The following is a 24,911-nucleotide window of genomic DNA, read 5'->3' on the forward strand; positions in this document are numbered from 1 at the left end:
ACATTATAGTAGAATCAGGGTGGAACAAATTTAACCACAAGGGCTGCTTTTACACAGGCGGCACAATTCTGTTTTCCACTAATTGGTCGTTTGACCAATCAGATCAGATCTTTTCAGAGCTGATCTGATTGGTCAAAAAAGTTTTAAAGAAGGTCAGAATTGGGCTGGCTACCTGTGTAATGCTGCAATAGAGGCAGGGGACATATAACATCAGTTTTAGCTGTGTCTACAAGGGATAGTAGAGCTGGAACAGTCAGGCCTTTTTCATTAAGAAGATTTAAAACAGATGTATTGGAGGGAGAATTAACAGAAGAAATAACCTAGTACATGAACAACGATCTTGATCTATGCCAGACTGACTGAGCTCCAGATGTAAGGATGGGGGGGGTGTTAAGGGACCTGCTGCCCTCTACAGGTGACTTTAGGAAGATCCCATGCTTAACAAAGCTGCACTATCAGGTGCTTCTACTAATAATGCAATAATCTAGAGAGCATTTTAATCTACATTTTAAATGTTTTCTATACTGAAATGGTTGGGCAATGTGAGTTCCCATTTGTTTGCAGTAAGATATGGAGGCCGGAAATGAAAGCTCTGGGTCGTGAAGAGAAGAACGTGACAACAGTCCAGTCAATTGGCAGTCTCACCTTTTCTTCTGGAACAGCTCCAAGCCAATCATCAGGAAGATTGTTGTCTCGCGGAAATTCCTGTAGTCCTGATGCCACATCTGTGAACATTGTAGGGAACAGAATTCATGAGAAAGAGCTTGAAAGGATTTTAAGGACGGATCTAAAACATTTGGATCTAACTGTTAGTACATAAAAGCTTAACAATTGTTTTTTTTTTTAATTGGATTATCCATAGCAGAGTTTATTGGGGTCAGTTACAATTTAAAGATTGTAATGATATAAACCGTATACTTAAATGTAAATGACTTTGATACTAGTTTATTCTGTTTCATTTCAACTGTCAAAACATCCTAATAAGATGTTCCAGACAAAACATCGTAAATCTGTCAAAACCAGAGTGTTTCAGAATGCTGACCTCATACTCCTCCATGTTGATCTCCTCTGGCTTAATGAGGTCTAGTTTGGCACGCGCCACTTTCATAATGCTCTTACACCTGAGAGGGGAGGGGAGGAGGAGAAAGGGAAAGCAAAAGGAAAGAGAAGAGAAAGGGAGAGAGAGTGCTGTTGGTATGGTGAATCATACTGGTGAGGAACTAGCTACTCCAGGAGATGAAACAGTACACAGTGGTCCTGGGGCCACGACAAACAGGCCCCATGAATGACTGCTTACTGCAGAGAAACACTACTACTAAACCACACACTACTCTCCAGAGCTTCTGATTGAGGCCACATGCAAGAAGGAAATCTTAATATAAACCGGGTAGTTTAACTCCTGGATGCTGGTATATCAGACTGTATATCGCAGGTATGACAAAACATTTATTTTTACTGTTACGATTACATTGGTAACCAGTTTATAATAGCAATGAGGCACCCCAGGTTTGTGGTATATGACCAATATACCATGGCAGAAGTGATGTATCGTACATAAGAACAGCCCTAAGCATTGGTATATTCGACATATGCCACACCCCCTCTGGCTTTATTGCTTAATTATACCTGCTCAGAATAGAGGAAAATCTATTCACTGATGAAAGTGGGTCACAGCTACCCTCTGCTGGTGAATTTGTGAAGTTCAGAGGTAATAAACTGGCGTTTTCTTTTTTGTTTTACCAAAAGAAAGATAGGACAGACTCATAATTCAAAAATTAGGCAAATATGAGTTTAACCCATAAAATAGGGTTTAACCCATAAATACCGTTCGTTAAAGCCCAGGTTTCGGTCGGCAAACTGCATGAGGAGGGTTCTCTCCAGGATCTTCTTGGGGGCCTGGTTCTGGATGAAGTAGACGATGACGTGCTGCAGTCGGTAGTCACTCCCCGGGGCTGTGTCCTCCTGGGCAAACCTCAGCAGACGGGTGTACTCCACCTTAATGGCCTGACACACATAGATCAAGCATGGGGTGAATGGACTTTGATAGGCCAAACTAGCATTAGAACTTCAGAGTAGGCCTAGATTAGAACATTGATGAACATCTGTAGCAGCAGAAGACAAAACCATCGTCTCCACGTAAGAGTTGTCAAGATCATCATCATCCTCCTCATCCTTGTAAACAAAACTCAAAGAGTTGATTCAAGTTCTCTTTGTTCAAATGAACCTCATTGTCCATGTGACACCAAGTCCAATTTCTGTAGGATGCTTTTGATGAGAACAACTGACTCAAAAAGACAGAACTAGTGAAATGCTAGGTAAAACGGGATGGGAGGATGGTTGTTGAGAGGCAGTAGAAGTACAGCATCACAGAAGGAGTGAATAAAGGTGTGAAAGAGAAATGAGATCGGAATGTACCTTGAAGAAGGCCGCTTCAGGCCCAAGCTTTTCAAACACAGTCCTTGCTTTGCCAATGGACATTATAATACCCTGCATGTTTGGAGTCATCATGGCCTGCAGTACCCAAGGAGTGGAAGCATGTTACAATAGTAGAAAATAGATCCCCTTAAAATTTAACGAGCCCAGCAAACCCCCAAAATAATACCCTTTTCTGGTACAGCACTATGTGAGAACTACCATACATCAGTCAGCAGACAATGCATACAGTCAAAAGTTCTGACACACCTACTCATTCTTTTCTAATTTTTAGTTTTTTTACTGTTTTCTACATTGTAGAATAATAGTGAAGACACCAAAACAGTGAAATAACACATGGAATCATGTAGTAACCAAAACAAAGTGTTATTTTATATTTGAGATTCCTCAAAGTAGCCACCCTTTGCCTTGATGACAGCTTTGCACACACTGCTCTAAACCAGCTTCATGAGGTAGTCACCTAAAATGCATTTCTATTGACAGATGTGCCTTGTTAAAAGTTAATTTGTGGAATTTCTATCCTTCTTAATTCGTTTGAGCCAATTAGTTGTGTTGTGACAAGGTAGGACTGATATACAGAAGATAGGGGGGGGGGTTATGCGAATAGTCTGGGGAACCATTTGATTGTATGTTCAGTAGTCTTATGGCTTGGTGGTAGAAGCTGTTCAGAAGCCTCTTGGACCTAGACTTGGCGCTCTGGTACCACACGGTAGAAGAGACAACAGTATAGGACTTAGGTGGCTGGAGTCTGACAATTTTTAGGGCCTTCCTCTGACACAACCTGATATAGAAGTCCTGAATGGCAGGAAGCTTGGCCCCGGTGATGTACTGGGCCGTACGCACTACCCTCTGTAGTGCCTTGTGGTCGGAGGCCGAGCAGTTGCCATACCAGACAGTGATGCAATCAGTCAGTCAGTCAGTGCTCTTGATGGTGCAGCTGTAAAATCTTTTGAGGATCTGAGGACCCATGCCAAATCTTTTCAGTCTCCTGAGGGGGAATAGGTTTTGCCGTGCCCTCTTCACAACTGTCTTGGTGTGCTTGGACCATGTTATTTTGTTAATGATGTAGACACCAAGGAACTTGAATCTCTCAACCTGCTCCACTGCAGCCCCGTCGATGAGAATGGGGGCGTGCTCGGTCCTCCTTTTTTTGTAGTCCACAATCTTCTACGTTGTCTTGATCACGTTGAAGGAGACGTTGTTGTCCTTGAGCCACACGGTCAGGTCTCTGACCTCCTCCTTATAGGCTGTCTCATCATTGTCGGTGACCCACCTTACCACTTGTGTCATCGGCAAACTTAATGGTGTTCGAGTCGTGCAAACAACGTTTCTCTTTGCCAAAGAAGCAAAGTGAAACAGTCCATCATTACTTTAAAACATGAAGGTCAGTCAATAAGGAAAATTTCAAGAACTTTGAAAGTTTCAAGTGCAGTCACAAAAACCATTAAGCGTTATGAAACTGGATCTCATAAGGACCGCCACAGGAATGGAAGACCCAGAGTTCAATAGCGTTAACTGCACCTCAGATTGCAGCCCAAATAAATGCTTCACAGAGTTCAAGTAACAGACACATCGCAACATCAACTCTTCAGAGGAGACTGCTTGAATCAGGCCTTCATGGTCAAATTGCTGCAAAGAAACCACTACTAAAGGACACTAATAAGAAGAAGATTCTTGCTTGGGCCAAGAAATATGAGCAATGGAGCGGTGGAAATCTGTCCTTTGGTCTGATGAGTCCAAATTTGAGATTTTTGGTTCCAACCGCTGTGTCTTTGTGAGAGTAGGTGAATAGATGATCTCCGCATGTGTGGTTCCCACCGTGAAGCATGGAGGTGGTGGTGTGATGGTTTGGGGGTGCGTTGCTGGTGACACTGTCTGTGATTTATTTATAATTCAAGGCACACTTAACCCGCATGGCTACCACAGCATTCTGCAGCGATAAGCCATCCGATCTGGATTGCACTTAGTGATACATGTTTTTCAACAGGACAAATGACCCAACACACCTCCAGACTGTATACGGGCTATTTGCATACAGTCAAAAGTTCTGACACACCTACTCATTATTTTCTAATGTTTTGTTTTTTACTGTTTTCTACATTGTAGAATAATAGTGAAGACACCAAAACAGTGAAATAACACATGGAATCATGTAGTAACCAAAACAAAGTGTTATTTTATATTTGACCAAGGAGAGTGATGGAGTTCTGCATCAGATTACCTGGCCTCCACAATCACCCGACCTCAACCCAATTGAGATGGTTTGGAATGAGTTGGTCCACAGAGTGAAGGAAAAGCAGCCAACAAGTACTCAGCATATGTGGGAACTCCTTCAAGACAGTTGGGAAAAGCATTCCAGGTGAAGCTGGTTGAGAGAATGCCAAGATTGTGCAAAGCTGTCATCAAGGCAAAGGGTGGCGACTTAAACAAATCAAAATATATATTCTAACACTTTTTTGTTAACTACATGAATCCATGTCTGTTATTTCATCGTTTTGATGTCTCCACTATTATTATACAATGTAGACAATAGTAAAAAATAAAGAAAAACCCTTGAATGAGTAGGTGTGTCCAAACTTTTGACTGGTACTGTATGTTAGAGTCATTCTACTAATGTGAGGTAGACACACAGCTCGTCATGTGAAGGACACAATGGATGATTTAAAATAAGTTGCCATGTGAACGAGTCTCTGTGAAAGGCAGCCCTGTGAAAGTTGAGGTCCTTATGGTAAAGAGTCTCTATCGACAGCCCTATACAGTCCTAGTGTGGTATAGCAAGCAGACAGTCTTTGGTCTATTTAAGGGCATAGAAATTAAACATTGATTCTACTACAGCACTTTGACAACACTCTCTTGAAAATGACAAACCAAGCAAAACCAACTAATTTATTGATAGGAGCAGTGAGACGATGCAGTTACATTAAGCTTGTATTTTTCCATCCCAAAGGGTTTTATATGATACCTATTTGTATGAACCAAAAAGGATGTTAGAAACAGTAAGATATAACTGCGCAAATTACATTTAATATTTGCTCCTGAGATGCTGTTTATTTCTCAGCAGCAAAAATAAACACTCTAGGCAATTGAGTCGCTGTTTAGGTGAAGTTTCTGTCCAAATATCTCTGTGTAGAGTAGAGTGCATCTGTTGCAAGATGCAAGTAGTCTTGACAGGGATAGGCTTTTCACACCCTCTTTTTATAGCTAGCCCAAGGCTAGTTTCATCGTCTAGGGTAGTACACTAGCTGTAGTCTACTATAGCACCCTATCTTGGTCTGCCAAGAGGTTTGGTTGAAAATGGCAACAGTGACTTGCCCTGAGCTGACCATGACTCTGGTTTGAAAACTGCTCTGAATTAAGATTTACTCAGGTGTGAAAAGCCTGTAGGAGAGCCAAGAGGAGAACATCACCAACAGGCAAGATACTTTTTAGCACACCAAATAAGTCTGCTGAGTGAGAGGAGTGTCGAGCGCTACCTCATCACTTGTTACCCCCCCCCCCCCGACAACAAAGCTTCCCACCTGGGGGATGGCCACCTCTACAATACGGTGGGCAGGGGGCTTATCCTTCACAGGGGGGTCAGACGGAGGCACGAGAGGGGTTTCAGGGTTCACCTTGATCTCAGGCTGGGGGGGAAGGCGTGGGGAGACACTCTCCCCACAGGACTGTGGAGAGAGCTAGAAAGAAAAAGGAGAGGAGAAGGGGAAAGAAAAGGGGAAAGAAAGAAGCATGGAGGGCGAAGTTAAACAGAAAGAGAAAAAAGGATGAAAATAACTTTACTGGGGTTGAGTGGTAGGCCTACGTGGTTCTTTGAAGTGAGCGTAGAAGGAGCAGTTGTATAGCGTGTGTGTGCAAGAGGTGGAGTATGTGTGTGTGTGTGTGTGTGTGTGTTATGTGCTGTGCTATATGGTCTTACTGCAGTAAGCAGTCCCTCAGGGCTCCTCTCCTCCTGCTGCTCGGCTGCAGCTTTGGAGATGGCCCTCTCGGTGTCCTCCTGCAAGTGCCTGGAGTAGTCTGTGGGGGACGGCTGCTCCATGTACTCTGGGTCCTGCTGTGGAGCTGGAGGAACCACACACAAACCAACAACCAACATGAGATACACTACTACAGGCAAGCAAAATCTAGTCTGTCTAATATCATTTTTATACTGTTGTGCCGATCTGCACCACGCCCAAACTATGCTGGTCTGGAAATGTTATTTTTACACTTCCATAAACTATGGTGGATGTGTAACTAGGCCAGCACTAGTGATGTGCAGTTCGCAAATTATTGGTTCTTATTAAACAACTCTTTTTACTGACTGGTCAGTCATTATTCATATTTTTCAGGACTTTAGTTGTCCATTTGATCTGCTGGCCCCCATGAATACAGTAGGATTAATACGTGCTCCTCAGGCTGAGCAGCTCCGGAGACATGCTCCGACCAACTATCTATCATATGTGCATGCATGAAAATAGATCATGCTGCATGCAGTATAGAGAAAAAAAAGACCTCCTGCAGCCCACACCTCCCGAAATGTTTATCTTTTGGGGGGGGGGGTCCCCTTGGATGTTAGGCCTCAATAGATACTATAGTAACAAGTCAGAATTACAGGAAATTAGCTTTAAAATTTTAAGATTTCCCTCGGCCTCAGGGCAAAATTTGTAGAATAGCAGGAAATTAGCTCAAGGATTCTCAGGAAGTCGGGACAATCCTTGCCCGGCAGGGAAGCTTAATTTTTATAGAATATTGTTTCGTTTTTTTTTCATTAATTGAGCTTAAAATGTACATTTAAGGGAAATATTTGTTTTGGATATTCTCAATACTATAAACGTCCATGCCGGCTCTATGCCTGGAAATGCCCTTGTCAGGAGCAAAGCATCCCAGTTTCCAATAAAAAGGCTAAAAATGTATATTCATTTAACAATTATCATATGTAGTTTCTTGCAATAGCCCTCTGTTACTTTAAATATACTTCTCTCAAAACTTTGATTCCTAAAAGATGTGTTCTGTCAAATTTGTCTAAAATCCTAAATTAAACCAGGAATCATAAAGCAACCGAGGGAAAACTAAATTGCTACCGTGTGTAACAACTGAATGAAGATTTTTTATTTTATTTTAATTGGTCAACTCTGTAAAATAACAACTCCGTAAGATTTAAACTCTGTCAGAGTACTGAAAGATCTGACAGAATATTTGTTTTTATTGGGTATATTTGTTTTATTGAGACAAAAATATATGTTTGTTTTGAGTGTCGTCAACTCCATCACTGATTGCTAACCCCCTTCAGATAAATGTTTTTGTGAATATTCTGAAAAACATATTGTAATCACTGTTCTGCAACATATGCTTAAACAATTGAAGTATTTGCTGTGCTAGACCTAAGGGATAATGTTTGCATTATAGATGTTTTATATTCTAACAAAATTAACCCTGGGCTATTAATAATTTAATAGTGAAATAAAATTGAGATTTGTATTATATATTTGAATAATCTAAACAATCAATAATTATAAAAATGAATGTATTTTATGTCTGATGGAGTTGACATAAATCCAGTCATTTACATTTTCTGAAAAAATGATTAGGTTGTTCCTTTATATGGTGTGATAGGTGATACGTTGGTCTATTAAAACATATATTTCAAATTTGGTTTTAAAAACGCCCACACCAGTAAACATGTATTTATTTATTTTTTTAAATTAGAGCTGAAAGACAGTAGCCAGAGCTTACCCATGTTGCACAATAATTTACAGTGCCTTCAGAAAGTATTAATACCCCTTGACATATTCCACAATGTGTTACAGCCTGAATTCAAAATGGATTATTCTACAATGTAGAAAATAGTCAAATAAAGAAAAAACCCTGGAATGAGTAGGTGTCCAAACGTTTGACTGATACTGTATAACTAAGCAATTTAGATCATTGATATATCGGTAGCTAGCTTACTGTAATGATAAACAGAGAGAACAAAGAATATAGCCATTTAATCATGTCCATGTCCAAATATATCCAAATGATGTCTGGAGTCCGACACGGTTCCCTTGGAATTATCATAACGGCAGAAGTCAGACAAAAGTCAACCCTCAACATGTCAATAGCTTGTATAGGCACGGTTGATTTATTATTATTTTATTTATTTAACTAGGCAAGTCAGATAAGAACAAATGCTTATTTACAATGACGGCCTACCAAGAGGCAAAAGGCTTCCTGCGGGGACAGGGATTTAAAAAAATATATATAGGACAAAACACAAATCATGACAAGAGAGACACCACATCACTACATAAAGAGAGGCCTAAGACAACACAGCATGGTAGCAACACAACATGATAACAACATAGTAGCAACAACACGGCAGCAGCACAAGGCATGGTACAAACATTATTGGACACAGACAACCGCACACAGAAGGTAGAAACAACAATACATCACGCGAAGCAGCCACAACTGTCAGTAAGAGTGTCCATGATTGAGTATTTGAATGAAGAGATGGCGATAAACTGTCCAGTTTGAGTGTTTTTTGCAGTTCGTTCCAGTCGCTAGCTACAGCAAACTGAAAAGAGGAGCGACCCAGGGATGTGTGAGCTGTGGGGACCTTTAACAGAATGTGACTGGCAGAGCGGGTGTTGTAAGTGGAGGATGAGGGCTGCAGTAGACATCTCAGATAGGAGGGAGTGAGGCCTAAGAGGATTTTATAAATAAGCATCAAGCAGTGGGTCTTGCAAAGGGTATACAGAGATGACCAGTTTAGAGAGGAGTATAGAGTGCAGTGATGTGTCCTATAAGTGGCATTGGTGGAAAATCTGACGGCCGAACGGTAAAGAACATCTAGCCATTCGAGAGCACCCTTACCAGTCGATCTATAAATTACATCTCCGTAATCTAGCATGGGTAGGATGGTCATCTGAATCAGGGTTAGTTTGGCAGCTGGGTTGAAAGAGGAGAGATTACGATAGAGGAAACCAAGTCTAGATTTAACCTTAGCCTGCAGCTTTGATATGTGCTGAGAGAAGGACAGTGCACCATCTAGCCATACTCCCAAGAACTTGTATGAGGTGACTACATCAAGCTCTAAACTCTCAGATGTAGTAATCACACCGGTGGGGAGAGGGGCATTCTTACCAAACCACATGATCATCATTTTAGAGGTGTTCAGAACAAGGTTAAGGACAAAGAAAGCTTGTTGGACACTAAGAAAGCTTTGTTGTAGAGCGTTTAACACTAAATCCGAGCAGGGGCCAGCTGAGTATAAGACCATCAGCTGCATAGAAATGGATGAGAGAGCTTCCTACTGCCTGAGCAATGCTGTTGATGTAAATTGAGAAGAGCGTGGGGCCTAAGATCGAGCCCTGGGGTACTCCTTTGGTGACAGGCAGTGGCTGAGACAGCAGATGTTCTGAATTTATACACTGCACTCTTTGAGGTAGTTAGCAAACCAGGCCAATGACCCCTCAGAGACACCAATACTCCTTATCTGGCCCACAAGAATGGAATGGTCTACCGTATCAAAAGCTTTGGCCAAGTCAATAAAAATAGCACCACAACATTGCTTAGAATCAAGGGCAATTGTGACATAATTTAGGACCTTTAGGGTGGGTTGCACCAACATGGTTTAAATTAATCTAGGATTAGAGCTAATCTAGGTTTTGTAAATCTAGGTTTATAATTAAGCAGAGATGTGCTGCACCACTTAATTTAAAATCATAGATTTACTGATCCAGATGAATGTTTTTAAACTATGATTCGTGACATGTTACACCAATATATGAGGTATTTCGTGAGTTGAAACGAAGTAGCCTACTTAAAAATGAGGCCAAAGTTGCTGTCCCTTGATGAAATAAGAACTATGTAGAGCTACTGAAACTCCATCGTGAAAGGTTGTCATGGTAGGCTGATTTGAAATAAAATCCGTTATTTGCAAGTACTAAACAGAAAACAAATTAATTAGCTAACGTTAGCTAGTTTATAAACCAAGCTTGCAGGCATAAAATAGAACTTATTATAGACATGGCAAAAACATGATTTATTATTTGTCCACTAGCCACCTGATCATGGCACGTCAAAGAACAACATTTCTCCCCTTACGAAAAAAAAAACCCTGTCCGAGCTGATGGAGGAATTTAGTAACTTACAGGAGGGGAGGATAAAAAGACAAACACGGCTGTCAAAAAGAAGGAAGACACCTGGGCCATATTATGTGACAGATTCAACGGATCGACACGGATTAAAGAGAAGGGGGACCCAAATCGGATGAAGGAGTGCTGGAAAAACTTAAGAGCCAAAGCCAAAAAGGGTGTGGCAGAGGAGAGGAGCTATTTCAGACCGGAGGGGGGCACCCATCCAGGGGAATTGATCCCATCACCCAGAAGATATGCGAGATAATTCCCCAGCAGTTTGCCTCTCTCCTTAACCCCTGATGATGATGAACAACTCGACCCACCAATATTTAGTAAGCACTGGTAAATATCAATGACTATAATGCATGTTAACACTACTTCACTACAATGTTACTGTTGTCAGGCTCGTTACAGCATGTTGCATAACATCATCATTCGTACCAAGGCTGGGCATATCATAAGCCCAGCCTTGTTGTACAAAATGGCACATAAATAGCCTACTAATAATGAGTTCATTTTCTTTCTTTCTTTTAGTTGAGCTGACACCCTGTGTTGTAGAGAAACAGCAGTGTCTGGATATTGCACAAGCAGCAAAAACACCAGACAAACCAAGCAAACGCCCCAGAACTGACATGAACCAAGCTCATATTGATGTTTTGGAGCTGGAGAGAGAGAGAAATCTACTGCAGATTGAGGTCCTGAATTTACCAAAAGAGCTACTGCAAATAGGAATGTGTGTAGTCTGTTGTCCCTAGTACACCCGGGAATCTAGCTCTCCAGTAAAATCCAGCTGGTGTTTCCTCTGTAGGATTGAACCTCATGTACTGATTCTTCATAGCACTGGACACTGACTACAATCCTGCCGAGGGTTGACTTGTGGAGTCCCCATCCAAAAAAAGATCACAATCTGGAAACATCTCGTTGCATAGAACTGTAGGGCCACCAGAAGCTGAAGTAGTGGGGGTACAGCCTTGTTCCTATCACTCCCATGCTAAACGGTTGGTCCACTCTTTCTTTCCAGTTGCATTACAGAGTCGTTGAAGAAGCGGTATCTCCTTGAAAACTCATCGTTATCATAAAACTCACAGGATTCAACCGGTCTCAAATGATTCTCTGAGGAATTCTGTTGTTCTGGTCTCTCCACAGTAGATATGCTGCCATTTTATAAGTTAAACCATCTCAAGAGGCAGTTCAGAATTATTATTTTTTAAAGGAGGGAGGAGCACTGGGGCTAGTTGCATTAGAAGGGGTGGGAGATGAGGAAATGTTGGATCGTCAAGGAGGCATGGCTGAGTCAAATAGGAATCCTGACTTAATGAAGTGGTGATTAAAAAGCTCAGCCATGTGCTTCTTGTCAGTAACAACCACATCAACATTAGGGGACATGGGCAGCTGTGGTGAGGAGGGTTTATTCTCTAGGTCTTTAACCTTTTTCCAGAACTGCTTAGGGTTAGACCCACAGAGAGAGAACGACTCCTTAAAGAAACTAACTTTGTTTGGCCTTCCGGATTGCCTGAGTGCACTCATTTCTAATTTATCTGAACGAGGCAGCCCTCCAGTATGCGTGTACCGAGCCTTTCGCCAAATGGAATTCTTGAGGTGGAGTAACTCTGCCAGATCACGGTCGAACCAGGGGCTGAACCCGTTTCTAATTCTCATTTTCTTTATTGGGGACGTGTGTGTTAACAAAACAAAAAAAAAAGGTCCAAGCGTATTCGACAGAGGGGATCATGCTGATTCTATACCAACTTACAAAAGAAAGGACATGAAGGAGGGCTTGCTCATTAAAATGCAGTTAGTTTTCCGAAATTTGCAGTCTACAAAAAAACAAGACAGTTGGCGCAGATCTATCATTCGGGCCATGTGCTTGCATTCATGATGAGATACGATTGTTAGCTAGATAGTTAGAACGTTTGTTAGAACGTTTGTGACTAAAACCATTGAGGCAAGTGTATGAACATTTCAGTCCCCAGCGCATGCCAGTTGAAATATATAGCCAATACATTTTGTACTGCATAAAAAAGTAATTTAGATTATGGTTTCAGTAAGAAAACATTTTCATAATAAACAGCTAGCAAGTGCTTGCATAAGCATGCTTGCCATAAAGTGTTTCTTTACATGACCTTTGACTGTTGAAAAGCACTATATTGAATCTACTCAATACAAGTGCTGACATCTAGTGGTGTCTTTGCAAACTGCATGCTACTGCATTTCCCTGCAGAGTTTGTGAACTTGTGAAACGTACAGTTTCATATTTACTGTGAGCTAAAGTTTAATTAATTCAGCCCTTCTGGTTTATTGGTGTGCTTGTGGTGTTTCAGCATAAACACTTCTGCATATTTATCCACTGCCATAGATATACAAATCTTTAAAGCTGCAATATGTCACATTTTGGGCGACCAACCAAATTCACATAGAAATGTGAGTTATAGATCTGTCACTAATTGAAAGCAACTCTGCTTCCACAGCTGAAGTATTTTATTGTTTTTTTACATTCGGTTTTGTACACCAACTACAAAACAGCTGAAAACGCAATATTTTTGGTTATGGAAAATATATTTCAAAGCGGTTTAGATGGTACAATGATTCTCTACACTATACTTGCTTGGTCACAAACTGAAATTAGGCGAACTATTAGAATTTTAGCAACCAGGAAATGGCGGAGTGATTTCTGTATTGTGCATCTTTAAGTTGTACCTAAGAAGGTAAACTGAACAAGGGTTTTGTATATACTTTCTTATTCATAGAGGATAAAGTTGATTTTTGGTGGTTATAATGTAAACCACCAATAAAATGTTAATTCATGTTGTATAAAATAATTATCATTTTAATATTTAGGTAATAGCTCAATTTGGAGCACAACACCTCTAAACAAAAACATATCGGTAATCGGTGACTGTTGCCTCCCTAAAATTGGTATCGGACCCAAAAATCCTATATTAGTCAGTTCCTACGTAGAAACCGGATTCTATTGAGTTTTTAGTTAATTGTTTGCTGGTAGCAGGGGTCCTGCGTGCTCAGAGCATTACAGAATCAAATGAACAAAAGGAGTCGAAGGATTCGTTTTTTTGACAAAGAGTTGAAAAGATCTGAGTTAGTAAAAAGAGCCGACCTTCTCTTCACTAGTCAGCACCGCTCAGCTCAGAAGTGTATCAATGGAATATGTGACCATGCCTTGGCCCTCACCTGAGTTGTCTGGTGTACTGGGCTCTGTACTCATAGGCTGAGAGGATGTCGTTGTTGCTGTCGTTTCTGCTAATGCGGCGGTGGCCACAGCCAGGGCCAGCTTCTCTTGCTGAGCCTTGCGTGCCTGCAGTGTGTTCCACTCCTCCATCTCCTTGTCAAACAGGCCGTTGTCCTCCTTCACGTAGGCCTTCAGGTCTGGGGGGAGCTTATCCAGACCACTCAGCATCTGGCCCGTCTCCTTATTAAACTCCTCTGCACACACAACCAGACAAACAGATAGTCAATATGGGAATTTATAAACTGGGTGGTTAGAGCACTGAATGCTGATTGGCTGACAGGTATGACAAAGTATTTATTTTTACTGCTCTAATTACATTGGTAACCAGTTTATAATAGTGGTTTGCGGTATATGAACATCCTGTCCAAGTTGCAGCACAAACAGAGCCTAACAATAACTAACTACCTTGCACATGGCATGTCCTCATCATATACTCTGAGGACAGTGGTCATATTTAATGATGATCACAAGAAAGAAGAAATCAAAGCTGAAGTACACCACAAGAAAAGCAAGGTCAAAATAAAGATATGGGATAATGCTGATTGAGGAGCAGAAGAAGCAGTATCTACCTTCTATGAGGAAGGGCTTCTTGTCGTTAATGTACATGAGGCAGTAGGCGCTGGCGTTGCGATAGCCTCCGAACGAGTCCCTGACCAGCTCCTCCCAGGAGGACTTGGTGACTGAGATGTCGTTGTACTTCATCCAGCACCGCTGGTGGGGGTCATAGATGTAGGCCCAGTAGTGTCCAGCATTGGCCTGGCCCTCATGCACCAACACCGCATGCAGCCGGTACGGAACCTGGGAGACAGCAGGAGACAATGAGTGACTCTCCGGAGTGAACACTGGTCATGGAAAAATGTGAGCGTTCTCAAATCAAGATAATAGTGCATCATTCATTTGGTATTTTTGTATTACAGCCAATGACAATGTATGGTATTTGTGTGAAGGTGTATTGTCAGGTTTAGGAAGGGCACATTTTACCTGCATCATGGACTTGTCAGAGTACATAAGCTCAGTGGTCCTGTGGATTCTGGATATACTGCCCTGAAGATCTGGAGAAGACAAATCAACCCATCTCTAGAATTCATACATTTTTGTGCATGAGATCATAAGAGACAGAGGTATAATACAGCATATTGGGTTTACAAGGCTGGATGAGGTCAGAGGTGACATACAGTACCAGTCAAAGGTTTGGACAAACCCCATTCAAAGGGTACTCTTTATTTCTTTACTATTTTCAACATTGTAGAATAATAGTCAAGACATCAAAATTATGAAATAACACATATGGAATCATGTAGTATCCAAAAAGAGTGTTAAATCAAAACATATTTTCTAATCTTCCTCAGTCTTGGCATTCTCTCAATCAGCTTCATGAGGTAGTCCCCTGAAATGGTGTGCCTTGTTAAATTTGTGGAAGTTCTTTCCTTCTTAAATGTGTTTGAACCAATCAGTTGTGTTGTGACAAGGTAGGGGTGGTATACAGAAGATAGCTCTATTTAGATCAAGTCCATAGTAAGAGAAAAGACAGTCCATCATTACTTTACGACATGAGGCAATTAACTTCACCTCAGATTGCAGCCGAAATAAAAGCTTCAGAGTTCAAGTAACAGACACATCTCAACATCAACTCTTCAGAGGAGACTGAGTGAATTAGGCCTTCATGGTTGAATTGCTGCAAAGAAACCATTACTAAAGGACATCAATAAGAATGTCAAGAAACATGAGCAATGGACATTAGACCGGTGGAAATCTGTCCTTTGATCTGATGAGTCCAAATTGGAGATTTTTGGTTCCAACCGCTGTGTCTTTGTGAGAGGCAGGGTAGGTGATCTCCGCATGTGTGGTTCCCACCGTAAAGCATGGAGGAGGTGGTGTGATGGTGCTTTGCTGGTGACACGGTCAGTGATTTATTTAGAATTCAAAGGCACACTTAACCAGCATGGCTACCACAGCATTCTGCAGCAATATGCCATCCCATCTGGTTTGCGCTTAGTGGGACTATCATTTGTTTTACAACAGGACAATGACCCAAAACAGAGAATGCCAAGTGTGCAAAGCTGTCATCAAGGCAAATGGTGGCTCCTTTGAAGAATTTCAAATATAAAATACATTTGGATTTTTAACACTTTTTGGGTTACGACATGATTCCATGTGCAATTTCATACTTTTGATGTCTTCACTATTATTCTACAATGTAGAAAATAATAAAAATAAAGAAAAACCCCTGAATGAGTAGGTTGTCTCCAAACGTTTGACTGGTACTGTACGTACCGCGGGTATCATTCTCCACCTCACTCCTCCAACGGTGCAGACAGCCCTCCAGCACCCGGAGCTCCTCCTCAGTGATGTGTCGTGGGGCCGGGTGCATGGGCAGGTCAGGGGGCAGTCGGGACTGGGTGAAGGGCCTGTGGATAGGCACTCTCTGCTGGGTGGAGGGGGCCGGGGTGAGAGCCAGGGCGAGGGCCAAACCCTCTGGAGGGGTAGAGGAGGGACCCTGTTCGGCTGTGCTGTAATGTCAGGCGAGTGTGAATAAGTCAAAACCACAACTCAATACTTCTGAACCACACTAATTCAACAGCTTAATCAGACAGATTATCTGACAAAAGCAAAGTCAGAAACATGCACACTTAAATCCTGACTCAGGGAGACAGAGTGTGGCATGCTTTGTGTTTCATGACTTGCCTTGAAGCGGGCAGCAGTTGCCCTGTTGTGCCACCAGGGGGTGCTGATGTATCAATGTCCCCCACAGGAGAGGTGCAGACTGGCTTACTGGAAGTAAACTCCATGGCGTACTGCAGGACATCTGCCAGAGGAAACCTCTTGGGGCCGGAGCCATAGCTCAGATACCTTGGGGACACAGAGAGAGAGAGAGAGAGAGTAGAACAGAGAGAGGATGACAAACCGTACTGAGAATGAGAACGCATCTTTCAGTTAAAGAGTAAAAGCAAAGCAAGATACTTGCAAGCATAACAGACATGGTATCTATGAACACCATCCCTTTGATAGTTGATCAACCTACAATAGTAAACGGAGGTGTGTGTGTGTAGCAGCCCAGCCCACCTCTCCAGACGCTGTTGGAGTAGAGTCAGGTGCTCTTTCAGTCTCCTGATCTCCTCCCGTTTAATCCTGGTGATCTCTCGGTTCCTGTCCATATACCTGACAAAACAACAGAAATCATATAAGTTCCCTGGAAAACTATGGGCCTGTATCCCAGATTAAAGGACCACAACCCATGCTCAATGTAAAATCTCAATATAATGTTTATTTTCTTTTTTCAAGCCCCTTAATTTGAAAGGGGCCTAGGAAACCCAAAATAATATGTTATTTAGGCTATGTGATGTGAATAACAGTTAATCTAGCTGCTTACTCCTGTTGAATTGATACATTTTCCCTTAGGTACAGCTGGACTGGTAGGTGTGTTGGAGGTTTTCTTACCTGTCCATGTAGAGCATGGAGGGGAACTCCAGCTTGCTGTGGATCTTCTCAGGTCGACCCAAAGCTTGGTTGAACTCAAATCTTGACAGTTCAAAGGTCAAGACAGGAGGGAGTTCGGTAAACCAGTGCTGAAAGGAATTCCAAAATGTTTCTAATGGATAATATGAGTCATGCGGTATCCATAAACATTTTTAATTGGGCACTAAAGGAATCAGTAGTCTTGAACAGTGTGTTTTGAAAGCATTCCTACATGACTCATGCCTGTTCCACTAATATTGTTGTGCCTTTAGTAGTGCTGAGTGACAAACCGAAATGTTCTTTTTTGTATTTTAAACAACTAATTGACCAATGTCGGTTCAATTATTTGAGTTTCATTTTGTCCCGTTTCTTTCTGTGAGCTCAATGCACACATTGCGCAATTTCCCTAGAGATAAATCAGATTAAGATCAGGGTTGGGTTATAAAAAAAAATAGCAGAAACTTTGAACATCCCACGGAGCACTACTACAAATTTGAAAGAATATGGCACCACAACAAACCTGCCAAGAGAGGGCCGTCCACCAAAACTCACGGACCAGACAAGGAAGGCATTAATCAGAGAGGCAACAAAGAGACCAAAGATAACCCTGAAGGAGCTGCAAAGTTCCACAGCGGAGATTGGAGTATCTGTCCATAGGACCACCTCAGGCAGAACACTCCACAGAGCTGGGCTTTACGGAAGAGTGTCCAGAAAAAGCCATTGCTTAAAGAAAACAAATTTGTGTTCACCAAAAGGCATGTGTGAGACTCCCCAAACATATGGAAGAAGGTACTCTGGTCAGATGAGACTAAAATGTAGCTTTTTGGCCATCAAGGAAAAGGCAGTCTGGCGCAAACCCAACACCTTCCATCACCCCGAGAGCACCATCCCATGTTTTTCCATCGCAGGGACTGGGAAACTGGTCAGAATTGAAAGAATGATGGATGGGGCTAAATACAGCGAAATTCTTGAGGGGAAACCTGTTTCAGCCTTTCAGAGATTTGAGACTGGGATGGAGGTTCACCTTCCAGCAGGACAATGACCCTAAGCATACTGCTAAAGCAACACTCGAGTGGTTTAAGGGAAACATTTAAATGTCGTGGAATGTCCCAGTCAAAGCCCAGACCTCAATCCAATTGAGAATCTGTGGTATGACTTAAAGATTTCTGTACACCAGCGGAACCCATCCAACTTGAAAGAGCTGGAGCAGTTTTGCCTTGAAGAATGGGCAAAAATCACATTGGCAAGATGTGCCAAGCTTATAGAGACATACCCCAAGAGACTTGCAGCTGTAACTGCTGCAAACGGTGGCTCTACAAAGTATTGACTTTGGGAGGGTGAATAGTTATGTACACTCAAGTTCGTTTTTTTGTCTTTGTTTGTTTCACAATAAAAACATATTTTGCATCGTCAAAGTGGTAGTCATGTTGTGTAAATCAAATGATTACAAACCCCCCCAAAATCCATTTTAATTCCAGGTTGTAAGGTAACAAAATAGGAAAAATGCCAAAGGGGTGAATACTTTTGCAAGCCACTGTAGTAAGGAGCTGTACTTTCCAACAGGCCAACATTGAACATGTTTTCTGAGCTAAACTATGCTCATTAAGTATAATGACCAAAATCCATTGCGAGCCTACTTGTCCGTTCTGTGTTTCTTTTACGCCTGCTATGTTAGGCTACTGTGGGGTTGAGGTCAGAGCTCTGTGCACGCCAGTCAAGTTCTTCCACACCGATCTCGAAACAAACCATTTTTGTATGGACATCACTTTGTGCATAGGGGCATCGTCATACCGACACAGGAAAGGTCTTTCCCCAAACTATTGGCACAAAGTTGGAAGCATAGAATCCTCTAGAATGTCCATGTCCACCAAACTTTACAGTTGGCACTATGCGTTGGGGCAGGTAGTCAGTCAGTCCCCCACATCTCCTGAATTATTCAAGCACCGTCTATTTTTAAGTTGTCCTAGATGGGCAGTTTTACTGGTAACATTTGGTTGTCGAACAGAAATTTTATGGTACTTCCAGTATAATTTTGTTGCCTGTACATTTTGTGTGTGTCTAACTATAGGTTTGGAACATGTTTTGGAGTTTCATTATCCCTATTACACATGTATTACAGTTAAAACTCCAAACTCCAGTGTTAGTTGTTTTTTAATGAGCAGCAGCACTGACCTCCTGTCCAGACTTGGCAGAGTTCTCTGCTGATGAGTGCAGGGACTCGATCTCCCCCTCAATCATGGCCGCCTCCAGACACTCATGCAGGTCCTTAAAGCCGTTCACCTGCAGGGGGTACTGCCCAAACATCTCAGTGTTCTCAAACTTCTTTCCTGTGGGGAAAGGGAGCAGCAGCACAGAAACGTAAACAACATTTATGCACCAACACAAGCATTCCTCACACACCCACACATAACCACAGTTGGGCCCAACAACAACTAATTCAAGAAGCACTGTGATTTGGTAGAGGCAGTTGTGCCCTATTATGCAGTATTATTCCTCAGAGGTGCGGACCTAGCCTGTGTGTACCATATGGCGAGGAAGTGGGTCAAGTGTGTGTGAGAGAAGACCCATTTCACACTAATTTACAGCCAGGTTGAGTTCAGCATCAGTCATCATAGCCATGCCTGAGTTCAAATAGGATTTGTTTGATTGAGCCTATTCGGTATGCCAGATGGGCAGGGTTTATACTTTCTGGGGCTTTACCATTGGTTCCATTGCACCAAGCAAGCTCAATAAAAGGCAGAAAACAAATACTTGAACCCAGGGGAAGATCACATCCACTAACTGACTGTAAATACAGCTCAGCTTGCTCCCCTGCAGAGCCTTAAGACTGCTGCATGCTTCAGTTCGGCTGGCGCCTAGCCAAACCTGGCTAGGCGAACCAAACGAGTGTGCTCGCATACCTTTGACCATACCTGCGGAAATAGTACTGTTCGGCCATCTTGAGACGCCATAGCCAGTATACACCTCCTCAAAATAGTCCAAATTAATCTAAGATAACTCAAGAAATACATTTTTACGTTTTGGCTGAGGAGATCTTAGTTTTACATCTAAGAGCATTTCTCAAGTAAAAAAATATGCAAAAAAATAAGTTGTCTCATAGGTGAATGATAAATACTACATTGAAGATTCCTTACTGCTGACCAATCACCAATGAAGGGGCTTAGACTTCAGCTTCCAAACTTCAGCATGCCTCGAGAGAAAAATGTTGCGTGCAAGAACAGCCGAAATGAACAAAAACCTTTAGCCAACCCACTGCACTGACTACAGCAGTGGAGTACGGACTGACAACAACAACAAAAAAACAGAACCCAAAGAGGGGAAGTTAGCGGACATGCAAATGTGTCATCAGGTCATTTAAGGATGAGAGGAGCAAAAGCTGCCTTGCTGGCCCAGCTTTGTGTCTAGTGGCCCTGGACCAGTATTGTCATGCATAATAAGCTAAATTCCAATCAGACGTCAAGGTCCTCAAGGATCAATGCTCTGCAGCCCTGTGCTTTTACATGCGCCACATCTCATTAAAACAAGGTCACCTTTAATTATCGGGGGCAAGGACTCTCCCTCTCCTTGCTGCTGCTTCGAAGCAGGAAACTGACAGCTGAGACTTAACTCTCACGTCACCTCTCCTCCTACCCAGGGATGTTCTAACATGCTTGCTTCCCTATCTTACCTTCGAGAACACCAACAGCCAGGAACCGGCCATAGAACAGCTCCACCATCGGGTTCTTTGGCTTCTCACCCTCTCTGGGAACAGAGAGAGATCAGAGCCAAAACACACACACTCATTAGGGTGAGTCACAGTGTGCGACACACACAATGGGTGGAAGAGGACGCTTTGTCCTCTAAGCCATGTGAATAATGCTCCAAGCTTATTTTTTAAATGGACTTTCATAAAATGCTTACTAAATTCACTACGATGCATGTTCTGTATGAAAACGCAGAAGGCATGATGTGTCCAGTCTCCTAAGGGATGAATTACACAGTGTGTGTGTGTGTGTGTGTGTGTGTTGACGTTAGCAAGGTGTGTTGTCGTACCGGTCCTCCTCGGCCTTCATCTGGAAGGCATCCTCCAGCCAGTCTAGCAGCTTGTGTGTGAACTCACTCACATCCTGCTGTTCAGGCAACACACAGCGAAATAGACCAATTACAACAATACTTACAGGCAGCACACAGCGAAACAGGCCAATTACAACAATACTTACAGCCAGCACACAGCGAAACAGACCAATTACAACAATACTTACAGGCAGCACACAGAGAAAGAGCCATTAGAACATTGCCTTCACTGTTGAACAGAAGGCCTAGATCTCAGATGTACAGAACAGCCTCCTTTTCATGTTTTAAACCTTGGTTAAGTGGGCTTACACTGAGGGACTTGGTAATTGTTGAGGTAGATTTGTATACACCAGAGTCAAGGACCAGAGGGTGCCTTACAGACGTCAGTTGTGCCCTCTAATTGGGGTCAACGCTTCTCTAACCTCAGACACACAAAGTGACCAGAGAAGAGTGGACTACGGACATGACTGATGAACAGAAATATAAGCTCAGCATTATCAGGTTTTCGGGGGGCGGACGCCGAATGTTCTACGGCTTATTAGCGTACACCTAATATGTTCCTCCTGTTGATGATGTTCATTATATATTAAGCTTGAACCAAAAGATTACATGTAACAAAAATGAAATAGGAAATGTGAAATAGAATAAAATAATAATGTATGTTGATGCTAATATGATGTACAATATTCCATTATGTTTCTATATGATAACAGAGTAATATATTTAATATGCCATATACAATTTTCTTAAGAGTTTTGCAAGCCACTGTAGATATCGGATGGGGATCAGCTCCTGTATGCTAATATGCTGTAATGTAATGTTAATATGACGAATAGTAGATAATTTAAAAAAAACATGAGCTGGCGCACACCCAGAATAATAGTTTGTGTGGAGGTGCTGACTACTATTCATTTAAATGAACTTAATCATTACGACACACCCCTCACTACTGTGTCTACATAACCTGGTTCAAGTATTCATGACATTACCCTGAGGAAGGTACAGTGATGCCGAAACGTTGGTAAATACCCATTACATTTCTTGGAGATTATACATGGAGTGTGCGACATTCTCTATTTTGATAGTTAATAGGTTATTCACCGTTAGTCAGCACCTCCACACAAACTATTATTTTGGGTGTGCGCCAGCTCATGTTTTTTTTAAAATTATCTACTATTCGTCATATTAACATTACATTACAGCATATTAGCATACAGGAGCTGATCCCCATCCAATATCTACAGTGGCTTGCAAAACTATTCACCCTCCTTAGCATTTTTCCTATTTTGTTGCCTTTACAACCTGGAATAAAAATAGATTTTTGGGGGGTTGTATCATTTGATTTACACAATATGCCTACCACTTTTAAGAGTCAAAATCTTTTTTGGGGGTGAAACAAACAGAAAAAAACTTGGGCGTGCACAACTATTCACCCCCCAAAAGTCAATACTGTGTGGAGCCACCTTTTGCAGCAATTACAGCTGCAAGTCTCTTGGAGTATGTCTCTATAAGCTTGGCACATCTAGCCACTGGGATTTTTGCCCGTTCTTCAAGGCAAAACTGCTCCAGCTCCTTCAAGTTGGATGGTTCCGCTGGTGTACAGAAATCTTTAAGTCATAGCACAGATTCTCAATTGGATTGAGGTCTGGGATTCTTCCATATGTTTGGGGAGTCTCCCACATGCCTTCTGGCGAACACCAAAAGTGTTTGCTTATTTCTTTCTTTAAGCAATGGCTTTTTTCTGGCCACTCTTCCGTAAAGCCCAGCTCTGTGGAGCGTACAGCTTAAAGTGGTGCTGTGGACAGATACTCCAATCTCCACTGTGGAGCTTTGCAGCTCCTTCAGGGTTATCTTTGGTCTCTTTGTTGCCTCTCTGATTAATGCCCTCCTTGCCTGGTCCATGAGTTTTGGTGGGTGGCCCTCTCTTGGCAGGTTTGTTGTGGTGGTGCCATATTCTTTCCATTTTTAATAATGGATTTAAAATGGTGCTCCGTGGGATGTTCAAAGTTTGATCTTTTTTATAACCAAACATTGATCTGTACTTCTCCAGAACTTTGTCCCTGACCTGTTTGGAGAGTTCCTTGGTCTTCATGGTGCCCCTTGCTTAGTGGTGTTGTAGACTCTGGGGCCTTTCAGAAGAGGTATATATATTTAGTTATTTATTTATTTAAGTCATAGCACACACACACACACGTGTATATATATATATATATATATATATATATATATATATATATATATATATATATATATATATATATATATATATATATATATATATATACACACACATACATACATACATACATACATACATACATACATACATACATACATACGTGTTCTGTGTTCATTACTTCTGAAGGTAATTGGTTGCACCAGATCTTATTTAGGGGCTTCATAGCAAAGGGGTTGGGGCACCACTTTTCAGTTTTTTTAAACAGTTTTTTTTAAAGTCATTTTTTTCATTTCACTTCACCAATTTGGACTATTTTGTGCATGTCTATTACATGAAATTCTAATAAAAATCTATTTAAATTACAGGTTGTAATAAAACAACATAGGAAAAACACCAAGATGAATACCTTTGCAAGGCATTGTATATTTGTAGCAGAGTTCAGCGCAGTAGCGCAAGAGGCGGGCCCAATGGCTGTTGCACGAGGAGGAGGAGCAGTGGACCAGCCACCTGGCTCAGGTCGGGACTGATCAACCCTTCAGAAGGTATCATGAGAAGCACCAAAACATCTGATGAAGGGACTATAATCCATCAGATGTAGGTAAAGAAAACACTGAAGGACCCCTAACTATGCTCTTATTCACAACAAAGATGCATTCATCTTCAGATATCTAGGTGGAACAACCACATATCACAGATGTAGTCCAATTTCTCCTCAATAAAGAAATGATGAGCAAAGTCAGTGCTAGTAGGAAGTCACTGCTAAGTTTTGGGGGATAAGAAACTCTTCATAGGTAGGGTGTCATATATTCGGTAGAAGGGCAGGAACTCTGCTGTCCTAGAATCAGGGGGAAGCTGGTTCCACCATTGGGGTGCCAGGACATGGGTGGGACAGCCAAGAGAGCAGAGGTGGCAGAACGGAGTGCTCTGGTTAGGATGTAGGGGGTTTGAGCAGAGCCTGAAGGTAGGGAGGGACAGTTCCCCTTGCTGCTCCGTAGACAAGCACCATGGTATCGTAGTGCAGGGGTTCCCAAACTTTAGAATTAATTTACAAGTTGTATGTCCACTGTACTGTTGCTTACAATTTTTGGGGGTCAAGGCCGGACTACTGTAAAACCCATTGTGACATCTGTTGACGTAAAAAGGGCTTTACAAATACATTTGATGGAAAGGTTGATTGGTTTATCATAGCAGATTTTACAGAGTGATAGCTAGGATGTTTACCTGCTGAGACTCGCTGGACTTGAAGGCGTCCTTGAGGATCTCCACGGCACACGACGGGTCCACGTACTTCCTCTTAGAACCCACCATGAGGGAGAACAAGTTCCTAAGCTCCTGCATGAAGGGTAGGTTTCTGTGCTCCTATGGAACGACAACCGGGAACCAGACACACAGAGGGACTTAGTTAACATGATAACCTGTCTTCTAGAGGAAGGGAATACGGGTTTCCAAA

General features: G+C 42.0%; 1 protein-coding gene across 1 annotated transcript in view; it reads right to left on the reverse strand.

Moving 5' to 3' along the window:
• LOC110533674 (ubiquitin carboxyl-terminal hydrolase 25) overlaps positions 1–24,911 on the reverse strand; it is a 59,191-nt gene that overhangs the window by 9,126 nt on the left and 25,154 nt on the right. The window contains exons 7-23 of the mRNA XM_021618111.3: positions 24,683–24,820; positions 21,262–21,338; positions 20,897–20,970; positions 19,402–19,556; positions 17,212–17,339; positions 16,837–16,932; positions 16,459–16,623; positions 16,048–16,283; positions 14,755–14,825; positions 14,343–14,571; positions 13,716–13,967; positions 6,347–6,489; positions 5,952–6,107; positions 2,416–2,511; positions 1,826–2,004; positions 1,043–1,121; positions 646–725 (exon numbers count right to left, since the gene is read on the reverse strand). Coding sequence (XP_021473786.2) covers positions 646–725; positions 1,043–1,121; positions 1,826–2,004; positions 2,416–2,511; positions 5,952–6,107; positions 6,347–6,489; positions 13,716–13,967; positions 14,343–14,571; positions 14,755–14,825; positions 16,048–16,283; positions 16,459–16,623; positions 16,837–16,932; positions 17,212–17,339; positions 19,402–19,556; positions 20,897–20,970; positions 21,262–21,338; positions 24,683–24,820 — 2,354 coding nt within the window. The remainder of the gene's footprint in view (positions 1–645; positions 726–1,042; positions 1,122–1,825; positions 2,005–2,415; positions 2,512–5,951; positions 6,108–6,346; positions 6,490–13,715; positions 13,968–14,342; positions 14,572–14,754; positions 14,826–16,047; positions 16,284–16,458; positions 16,624–16,836; positions 16,933–17,211; positions 17,340–19,401; positions 19,557–20,896; positions 20,971–21,261; positions 21,339–24,682; positions 24,821–24,911) is intronic.

Source organism: Oncorhynchus mykiss, chromosome 10 (assembly GCF_057628025.1).
Source record: "Oncorhynchus mykiss isolate SJ-2025 chromosome 10, ASM5762802v1, whole genome shotgun sequence".
Lineage (NCBI taxonomy): Eukaryota > Metazoa > Chordata > Actinopteri > Salmoniformes > Salmonidae > Oncorhynchus > Oncorhynchus mykiss.